Source organism: Macrotis lagotis, chromosome 3, assembly GCF_037893015.1.
Source record: "Macrotis lagotis isolate mMagLag1 chromosome 3, bilby.v1.9.chrom.fasta, whole genome shotgun sequence".
In the NCBI taxonomy this organism is placed as follows: Eukaryota; Metazoa; Chordata; class Mammalia; order Peramelemorphia; family Peramelidae; genus Macrotis; species Macrotis lagotis.
In genome coordinates, this window is record NC_133660.1 from 294325538 (window position 1) to 294335830 (window position 10293).

General features: G+C 47.4%; 1 protein-coding gene across 5 annotated transcripts; it reads right to left on the minus strand.

Moving 5' to 3' along the window:
* Positions 1-9: 9 nt before the first annotated feature.
* Positions 10-5869, minus strand: CLP1 (cleavage factor polyribonucleotide kinase subunit 1). Of its 5 annotated transcripts, none has more exons than XM_074231475.1 (4): positions 5763-5869; positions 2434-3064; positions 804-1471; positions 10-100 (listed from the first exon to the last, which is right to left on the minus strand). In XM_074231475.1, the coding sequence occupies exons 2-4, from the start codon at positions 3037-3039 to the stop codon at positions 94-96; spliced, it is 1281 nt and encodes a 426-aa protein (XP_074087576.1). In that variant the 5' UTR covers positions 3040-3064; positions 5763-5869; the 3' UTR covers positions 10-93. The 5 variants fall into 5 exon arrangements, with proteins under 5 accessions (XP_074087576.1, XP_074087575.1, XP_074087578.1 ...); XM_074231474.1 differs by lacking the exon at positions 5763-5869 and adding an exon at positions 5448-5721; XM_074231477.1 differs by lacking the exon at positions 5763-5869 and adding an exon at positions 4878-5240.
* Positions 5870-10293: the final 4424 nt, after the last annotated feature.

Consider the following 10293-nt stretch of genomic DNA (forward strand, 5'->3'; position numbering starts at 1 on the left):
TCTTGAAGATGATGGACACATCTGACACTTTGCCCCCACATTTATTGCCTGCCTCTTGAATTGTCCTCGGTAAGGCTGGTGTCGACAGCAGATTCAGCGCCTGGCCAAGTGCAAAGGAAAAGAGAACCAACACAATAAACTCACCAACCAGACTCCAAGGGGATCTACAGGTCCAAAGCTAAGAGCTTCTGTGCCCAGAAGGCAGAGAATCAGGTCTCTTGCAGGACCTTCCCATGTCTCTTGCTATTAGTTCTGAGCTGTTACAATCTTAACCAAATAGACACATACCCTCTTATCTTTTTGCCCCTCTCAAGAACTTAAGAATCAATCACACACTCTGGGGTGAAGGGCTGCAAAAATATTTATTAAAACTAGAAAAATCTTTTGTTAAAAGCTCGAACTCCCCTGAAAGATGTCTCTCAATTTGTATTCCCACCATGGACAAAGATTAAAGGATAGTGTGTGAAGTATAAGTTAAGGATAAAAAGCCAAAAGGAAGAAAATAAGTGGACCACCTAGTGACATAGTGAAACAGGGTCAGTTTCCCAGGGTCTCTGAAAAATCCTAGCTGGCATCCCAAATCTACTCTGAGGTCAAGACACCTGTCAGGAACCAAGAGGAAAACACAATTTCAAAGGGTCAGGTTACCATCAGTTCTCCAAGGTGGCCTTTCTGCTTCCCACTAAACCCATTTTAGCCAGGAGTTTCCGGCCACCAGAGCCTCTAACCCTCTAACCACCTGTGCCCCCCCCCCCCCCCCGGATGTATGTGGAGGGTCCCTGTGACACATGCAGAATCCCTACTTGAGATCCATGAAGCGGATGTCCATGATGAGGAGGATGTTCTTAGGCAGTGGGCGAGGGGCTGGAGAGAGCACAGTAAAAAAATGGTGCTCCAGGTTCACACTAGTCACCACAATGAAGCCAGCCACACTGGTCTCAGAGATGTTCTCCTCTGTGCCCTCCGCCGTGCTGACACTAAGGAGGTGGTGAACCATGTCTCGCCCAGGGGTGACAGGCACCAGCTTCAGCTGATTGTCCTCCTGCGACATGCCCAAAGGGAGACAGGAGTCTGGGATGGTGGGAGCCCCCACCTTGTAGATTTTGACATCGGAGAACTTGACATCGAAGGCATGAGGATAGAAACAACCCCGGAAACCATAGAAATACTCCCGGATGCGCTCGTCCCTATATTCCCGGCGGAAGTCCTTGGACCGCTCCACCACTCCTCCCGACTTGGGGAGGAGCACTGTACGCACAAAGTGGGGCAGGTCCCGCTTCAACTCATTGTAGAGGCGCTCCTGGTCCAGCACCACCACCACGTCCACCTCAAAGGCAGAAGCGGCATGCACCAAGGCCTGGTAACCCGAGCCCTTGACCCACCCACAGGTGTTAATGACACAGCCGCTGACAGAGGCACGGCGGTTCACCTCACAACGTTGATTGAAGACGTCGGCTAGGCGTGACGTAATCTGTAGAAGAAAGGATCACTGTGAGAAGTGGAACAGGGTGTTGATAATATTTTTCTGTTTTTATTTCAATCTAGTTCAGATCCCATCCAATGTGTTTGACATCTCTACTCTAGCCCAACTGGTACACTGAGAGCTTTCTGTAACTGCTTTCTCCCTGTCCTGCTGTAATCTTCCATCTGCAAGGAAACTCAGCCCCAAATACCTTAAGACTTAGCACAAGTATTCCATGAAAGAGCTAAGAGTCAAACATTGTCTCCTATTTGATACCCAGTGTCCTTTCTACCCTTCATCAAGTCTTGGAATCCATGATTTTACTGGTATGGGAACACTGCCTTCACTGGCCATGTTCTAATAATTTGACATTCCCGAGGCCTGCCTCCTCATCTCTCAAAACCTGACTCTGACTGGACCTCAGACAAGAGACAAATTGTGCATTTATAAGCACACCCCCTCTTCTCTTCCCATCTCCCCCCCCCCACCTCAAGCCTATTCTTAAAGGCATTCTAGATTGGTAAGAACATGCCAGAGCATTCAAAAAGCCCAGGATGCTTCCATGCAATGATAATGTGGCACCAGAGTGTGGTTTTTACAAGAGTATTATAAAAAATGTAAAAAATTGACTATTAATTTCTCTGCAGTAATAGTCTGGGTTAATTATTACATATATAGTTGGAAATCAAGGTATTTTATGAATTATTCTCTGGTTTCTCCACTCCAAAGTTTTATCTGTGTAAAAACTATCAATCAACAAAATATGCTTATTAAAACTTTCAGCAAAATTCTGATGTATATGAACATACACATCTGTTCATACATTGTGCAAATAGGTACAGATAATAAAATGTAAACTAAATAGCAATAATGGAAGCAATGGAATGATAGCAGGTTTTAACCAGCCTGAAAACACCCCTCGTTTTCTCCCCAAACAGCAGCCCCTTTCTCTATTCCAACCTAGATCTTACCTTATTGTATAGCTTGATGTTGGTACCAGGTGTAGTGGAGCCAAAATGATAGACAAGTGGGGCCTGGATAGAGAAACCCTCTTCTACGTCAGCCGGTCGCTCAATATAAAGGGCTCCCATAGTTCCAGGAATGGACACAGAGCCTTGGCCGACATCCAGCTCCACATAGGTGGGTCTCCGGCCTAGTCGTACAGCATAGTTGAGTAAAAGGCGGCATACTGTGGATTTGCCCACATCTGTAGGGCCAACTACCATCACTCGAGGACCTCGCTCTTCCTCTCGCTCTGCTTGCCGTCTCATTTGTTCCAGGGCTGTGTGAGTGTTAAGATAAAGGAGCATGGGAGTGTCCTTGGAGACATAAGCTACCTCAGTTCGACCACTCAGCTGGAGTGAACAGCCATGCCAAGTGAAGACAGCAACTTTGGCACCTGCATCAAAAGTGAATTTTTTGTTTCGAGTCAGTTCTGTGCCAAAGATCTCTGCCATTCCAGCCAGTAGTTCCAACTGGGCTGACTGGGAAGCCTCTACCTCAAAACGTAGTTCCGTCTCCCTTTCTAACTCGAACTTAGCCAGTGGCTTCTTCTCATCATTGGATTCTTCTGTCATCTTCTCTTCTTCGTGGACACTATCTCTGAAGCACGAAAGTTATAAAGATGAGAGAACAAGGAAAAAACCGTCATTTATTTTGGGAAAAAAAAGTTATTAAGCACCTATGCATGTAAACTATTATGCTAGGTTCTGGGGAAGAAATAAATTTTACTTAAGATGTGGTCTCTGCCCTCATAAAATTCAGTCAAGTAGAGGGAAACAAACAGATAAATTATAAACATAATCTTTCATATTTTTATTTTACAGTTGTCAAACAAGGTTCTGTGGGATCCAAAGTTGAATGTCATTACTGAGAGCAGTAATTAGGGAAATTTGTTTTAGAGATGGTGACAAATATTATTTGGATTTTAAAGGTGAATAGGAATTCAGCAGGATAGAAAAGAAAGGACATTCTGGCCAAGGGAAGAATGTGAGTAAAGTCCTAACAGCAGGAAAATTGTAAACACTAGAGGTAAAGCTCTCAGTGTACCAGTGTAGCTAGAGCAGAGATGTCAAACACGCTGGGTGGGGGCTGAACTAGATTGAAATAGAAATGGAAAAAATTTATCAAAATAATAAAGAACAAAGATAATGTTAATTGTGGTTTTCTAAGTCAATATGCACCCTCAGAGATCATTAAGTATGGTTTAGTGGCCTGGGCTAGAGCAGAGAATGCACAGAATGTACTGAGATAAAGCAGGAAAGGCAAATTGAGGCCAAACTATTAGAGGGCCTTACAGTCCAGGAAAAGGGTCTGAACTAGACTGAAATTAATAAAGATTTCAGTGCCTGCTATCTGCAAAGCTCCAGTTTACAAAGGGCTTAGGAAACTGGGTGTCAAGAAAGTCCAGAGTTCAAATTCTAACTCAGATATTTACTGTGTGATCCTGGACAAGTCACTGGAGTGACTGCTGGAGTCTTAGTTTCCTCCATCTGTAAATTTTGGATAATAATATTATCTACTTCATAATGGTGTTGGAAGGATCAAATCACCTGTGCCAAATACTGTGTAAATCTCAAAATGCCACATAAATGTTAGCTATGGTTATTAAAGCAGAAGAGAAGGAAACAAGGGCCAGTTCTGGAATTGGGAACACTTGGCTTCAGAAATCTGACTCTTGACACTTATTAGCTGTGGAACCTGAGTAAGTCCCATAAATTTTCTCTGGATCAGTTTCTTCATCTGTAAAATAGATGATAATGATGATGATTATTCTAATAACCTTACATGTCTGTTTTGAAGATCCAATTAGATCAAAGGAAACAGCTTTGTTAGCCCTAAGTCATCATACAAATTTTGGTGGCAGTGATGGTGACGGTTATCTTTCTCATGCACAACCTACCATGTATACACTTCCTTGTGTACTTGTCTTATTTTCCATTACAGAATGTGAGCTCATGGAGAAGGCCTACATAATTCTCCATCTTTGTCTACACAAAACGGGACTGTTTCAAAGGAAATGTCACAGAATTGAAAACTGTGAGAATGAGAAGAAATCTTAAGAGAATGAACCCTCTCATTTTATGGCTGAGTGACTTATGAAGATGAAGTGACTTCCCCAAAATTATACAGAAAGTTATAACTAGATCCCCAGACTTCCACTACGGGACATTCCACCGCTATCATCGAAAGATTCAAAGCTATGAAGATACGTCGGCTGAGGCCTGAAAAGATGAGATGACTTAAAAAGTTATATAGTCTGAGGCAGAATTTGAACTTAGGTCTTCCTGACCACAATTCTGGCCCCGCACTGGCACAATTCCGATTCAAACACAGTTCCCTAATCTGAACTAGTGTTTTTCCCACCCCATGAGCAATGACATTAATAAAGGGGTCTCTCAATTCTGACAGTTACCTCAGAACTCCCGAGGGCAGGAAGGAGTAGGCATGGTACCTCTCGGTAGAAGTTCCCGGAGCGGGCACCCAGGGAGGGGTCCGGGTTCTCCCACAAGTGCGGCTCACTGCTAACTTTCCTCCCCCAGGACTTCGAGATCCCTTTTAGAGAGGAGGCTCTCCAGTGGGAAGCCCTGCGGCCCGCGATCAAACCCCGCCGCGGCCTCCCCGGCCGCACGGCAGCGCTGCGGACACTGACCTCAACTCTCTCTCGTTCCTCACTAGTAAAACGGGGGGCAGCTCCTCGCGGGGCACCCCGCCTGCGCCTGGGGGAACACAGCGCAGAGCTGCCTCTGTCCGTGCGGGCCGGCCGGCTCCATTCTGGCATTTGCGGTGGGGGGCGGCCGCCCCGCGCCCCTTCCACCCCTCCCCCAAGGCGAGGGCCGGGTCAGAAGCCAAACGGATGGGCCGCTCCCCGGCCCGGCCCCGCTCCCCGCCCCGCTCCCCGCCCCGGCCCCGCTCCCCGCCCCGCTCCCCGGCCCGGCCCGGCCCCGCTCCCCGGCCCCGCTCCCCGGCCCGGCCCGCCGCTCACCTGGCCACGGCTCCGGGCCTCAGTGCCGCATCTGCCGGGGCCCTGGGCCGGTCCCTCTCGAGCCCCGAAGCTCTAGGCCAGGCCCGTCCCCGGGCCCGCCCGCCCGGCAGATCCCCGCGTCCCCGGGGGGGGGTGGGGGCGGGGATCACGTGACAGTCAGTGCTCACGTGAGCACGCAGGAGCCCCCTCCTCCTCCCGGGAGCTGCCGCTCACTGGCGCACGGAGCCGTCCTTCTCCGCTGCCCCCGGCGTCCCCACCACCTCCGGCCTCTGCCCCACCGGAAGAACCCTATGCGCCCGAGGGGAAGCCACTTACCAGGCGCCCCGCCGGAAACCGGAGCCCTCGCGGCCCTTCCGAGGGAAGAGGAAGTCGGGCCGGGCGGAGGACCAAGCGCTTCCGGGCGTCCGCGCGGAGCCTCCTGGGAAAGGGCCGCCTCCGGCCGCGGCCTCGAGGGGCGGGCGGGGCACGTGACGGGGCGGGGCCCATGCCCCGGTCCCGATTGGCCGCCGTGGCCGGGCCCCCCGCGCCCCGCCCCCGCCTGAGGCCCCGCCTGTGTGCTTGCAGCCCCGGGCCGCCGCGCCTGGCTCCCCGGTTCTCCGGCCGCGGGGCCGAGCCCGGGGGGCCACTGCGCAGGCGCCGAGCCCGCAGCCTCGGACGAGCCGGGCAGCGGCGCTTCCTCAAGGGCGCGGAGCCCAGGGCGGCTTCGCCCGCGAGTGAACAAGCTCGGGCCGCCGGCGACGAGCGGCCTTGCGCGGCCGGAGCCCTCGCCCCCGAAGCGCACCGGCCGGGACGTGCCCGCAGCCCCGCTTCAGAAGGCGGGGCGCGGCCAGGCGGCGCGGTGCAGTCAGCGGGGCCCGAGTTCAGATCCGCCCGGCTGGGCCCGGGCCTGGCAAAACATGAAGAAGTGCATTGCAGAGGATCGTTAAGAGGGTGAAGCAAAGGACGTGAAATCCTAGCTCCCACCCCTGCCGTCCACTCCGGAATCGGGCAGATCGCTCCACCGCGGGGCCTCGGTGTCTTCCTCTGCAAAACGATCCAAAAAGAGGAGCTAATATTTGCGGGGTGTTGACTGCGGAGCGAGAACACGCCTCGTCCACACAGCCTGGCCCCCCACGAGGGAGATGGGCGCCGCCACCTGCTTCTTACACGCGAGAGCAAACGCGCGGCATCTGGGGCCGGATGCCCCCGACTCCGGGCCCGGCCCTTTGCCCACTCTGCCCCCTCCGCCCCTGCCCGATGGGGCGGGCGCGCTGGGCCGGCTGAGCACGCTGCCCCTCCCCCCAGACTGTTCTTCAGGCACCTTCTATTTGGTCTGTTTGATGCTTCCCCCTGTTGGGGCCCTTAGCCGATCAGTCACCTTGGGCTGAAGGGGCTCTCCTGTATGGAAGGGGTGGAGGAGAGGCGGAGAGGAATTGAGGACTGCTGAGCACCCGTGTGGGAAGGACCCCGGCGGGGCTGGGTCCATGGATCAAAGTCTAAGAAAACCGGGACATTTCTGAATGTCTCAAGACACTGATCGCTTTAGAAAAATACGGCTTGCCATAAACATTAGTCTCTGAGATTTTCAGAGGAAGCATCTCATACCTTTTTATTTTGGCATTAGAAAATAAACTGAAATGTCCCCAGGCAGATGAAAGAGGGAAAGGATCCCTTATGTACAGAAATATTATACCAGCTCATCACTGCCTATCCTTTCAATAACCATCGATCCAGTGACACTGACTCATTGCTGTTCCTGGACCAAAATTCTATTTCCAAACCCCAGGTATTTTCACTGGCTCTCCCCCCCCATGCCTCAGCTCCACCCTCTGGCTACCCTTGCTTCCTTCAAATCCCAACTAAGCATTCCATTTTCTACAAGAAGCCATTCCTGGAATTACCCCGAATTCTCTCTTCCTTCTATTGTTTACTCCCTATTTATCCTCTATATAGATTAAATATAATTGTTTGTATGAAGTCTCTTCCATTAGACAAAAGTCTTGAGAGCAGAGATTTCTTTGTTTGCCCACTTAACGTAGAATCTGGCACATAATAGAAGATTAATAAAATTGTATTGACTGACTAGAAACTGAGGAGATGTCCATCAACTGGGGAATGGATGAACAAATTATGACATATGATTATAATGGAAAGTTACTCTGCTGCAAGAAATGAGAAAAGGGATTATTTCAGAGAATCCTGGGAAGATTGGGCCAAACCTGCTAAATGAAATGGGCAGAATTAGGAGAATAATTTAAACAATAAAAACCTTATAAAGAAAAACAACTTTGAAAGGTAAAGATTTATAAGCAATGCAGGGACTGACCAGGATTCCAGTTATCAATGATGAAACATGCTACTTACCTCCTGAGTGCCTCCAAGCTTTCTTTTTTCTTAAGGTTTTGCAAGGCAAATGGGGTTAAGTGGCTTGCCCAAGGCCACACAGCTAGGTCATTATTAAGTGTCTGAGGTCAGATTTGAACTCAGGTACTCCTGACTCTAGAGCCAGTGCTCTATCCACTGCACCACCTAGCCACCCCCTCCATAGCTTTCTTAACAACTATAGGTGCTTTCTAAGTGTTTATTGACTGATGGACTCATGATATAGGGCATAGCCAAGTGGGAATTTTCTTTTGTTCCACCATGCATATTTGTTATGGTGATTTAGTTCTTGTTTTTATTTTCTCAATGACAGTGCAGAAAGATGGGAGAAAAAGTAGATTTTTGTTCATTCTTAGAAAATAATAGTAGTATTTTATTTTTTCCAATTATATGTAATGACAATTTTTAGCATTCATTTTTACAAGATTTTAAGTTCCAAATTTTTCTCCATCCCTTTTCCTAAAATAAGCAATTTGATATATATTATTATGTGTAATCATACAAAATATATTTCCATACTAGTCACAGTTGTGAAAGAAACAGACCAAAAGGGGAAAAATAAGGCAAATAAAAATAGTCTACTTTAAAGATTCTATCAATTCTTCCTCTGGAAATGGATGGCATCTACTTTTTTTTTGCAAGGCAAATGGGGTTAAGTGGCTTGCCCAAGGCCACACAGCTGTGTCTGAGACCAGATTTGAACCGAGGTACTCCTGACTCCAGGGCCAGTGCTTTATCCGCTGCACCACCTAGCCACCCCTTGGATCAAATTTTCTTTCATGAGTCCTTTGTGATTATCTTGGATCCTTGTAATGCTGAGAAAAGTTAAATCATTGACAGTTGGTCATCACACAATGTTTCTGTAACTGTATACAATTAGTGCTGTTTATTAAATATATCTTTTTTTAAAAAGGTCAGGGAAACTGAGGCTCAAAGAAAGCATTTTATCTTTAAATTTCACTTGATGATACAAAGCCAGGTATAATACAGTATAATAGAATTGAAGTCAGAGATGTGGAATTGGAATCCTGTCACTTTTTCATCACCTTGGTCAAGTCGCTTCCTCTCTGAACTCTCATAAAGGAGTTCAGACTAGATAAGGCTTGGGTGCTTTCCAAATCACCATTCTGTAATGCCATTCTCTCTGTCACTCTCACTATTTTGTGGGATGGCTTTGCTAGAGACAAAACATAGTAACATTGATGTCACTTGTAAATTTTTCCCAATTGTAGGAGGAAACCTGGCATGGTAGATAGAGAGCAGATCTCCAAACTAGGAAAAAGACACTAAACCTTTTTGTACTCTATGTATAACTTGTGTTGGTAAAGGGAATTTCCTCACCTGAATTTTCTATACTTCATTCCATATTCTTTAAAGTGATTGGACTGGAATTAGAATGAACTGGATTTGAATCATGCCTGAGGATGTTTGTTAGCTGTATGCCCCTGATAATCTCTCTGTTCATCAGAAATCTCATCTGTAAAAGGAAGAGATAGGACTAGATGGCTTCTAAAATCTATTTTAGGTTTAATCAGTGATACTATGATCTTATTGTAGCTATATAACAACCTTTTTTTTATCAAGGTACTACAGGTATTATAACTTTTTCCTTTTTTCTTTTTGGTTAAGTGACTTGCTCAAGGTCACACAGGTAGTATCAAGTGTCTGAGACTAGATTTGAACTCAGGTCCTCGTAACCCCAGGGGATTCTGGTCCTCCTGACTGTGTACCTAGCTGCCCTGCTATTATTACTTTTATTGGAACCTGAGCAGCCGAACATGCTTCATCATAAACAAAAATCTAACTGTTGAAGGGACTTTGAATAGTTCATTCAGAATCCCTCTTCTGACCTCACACCTCCATTTACAAATGATGAAAAAAAAAAATCCAGAATAAAGAAGAGACTTGCCCAAGGCCCCTCAGGAAACTAAAGTGCAGAATTACTGGAATTTGAACCCAGTTTTCCTGACTTCACAACCAATACCCTTATCTGACTTAACCAATACTCTGCCTCTCAAACCTTCCTGAGCTCTTTACACCCAAGTATGAAGGAGTCAATTTTCAGTCTACTGGATATGTCATGTTTAAAGAATCCAGAATCTTCACTCTCATTATGTTTGGAATAGAATTGAATTAAACTCTGACTTTGGTTTCTGAGGTAGCATTCCATCATCTACAAGACCCAATTTCCAATACTACTTTGTTGTTATTTGTCCTTTGTTCTGGAAGAGGACACTGGCAAGGTGTTATCATGACATGCATGTGACTTGGATTTAAGTGAGGTAGGCATGTGCAAAGTCACTAGTCCTCAAAAGTAACCTCCTCAACTTGGAAGGTTATTGTGAAGATGAAGCGACATAATATTTTAAAGAAAGTAGGTGGCATAGCACCTGGGAAAATGGAAGGTGGATTTAAATGCTTATTCCCTTCCCTTCCTTTCCCACCATCTGTGCCTCCATTTTAGGGCAATAGGGAAAAGGAGTAG

Coding starts and splice junctions, on each gene's coding strand:
- CLP1 (XM_074231475.1), bottom strand. CDS start 3,039: ATGACAGAAGAATCCAATGATGAGAAGAAGCCACTGGCTAAGTTCGAG. Junction 1,472..2,433: donor ACATCAAGCTATACAATAAG/GTAAGATCTAGG, acceptor TTTCTTCTACAG/ATTACGTCACGCCTAGCCGA.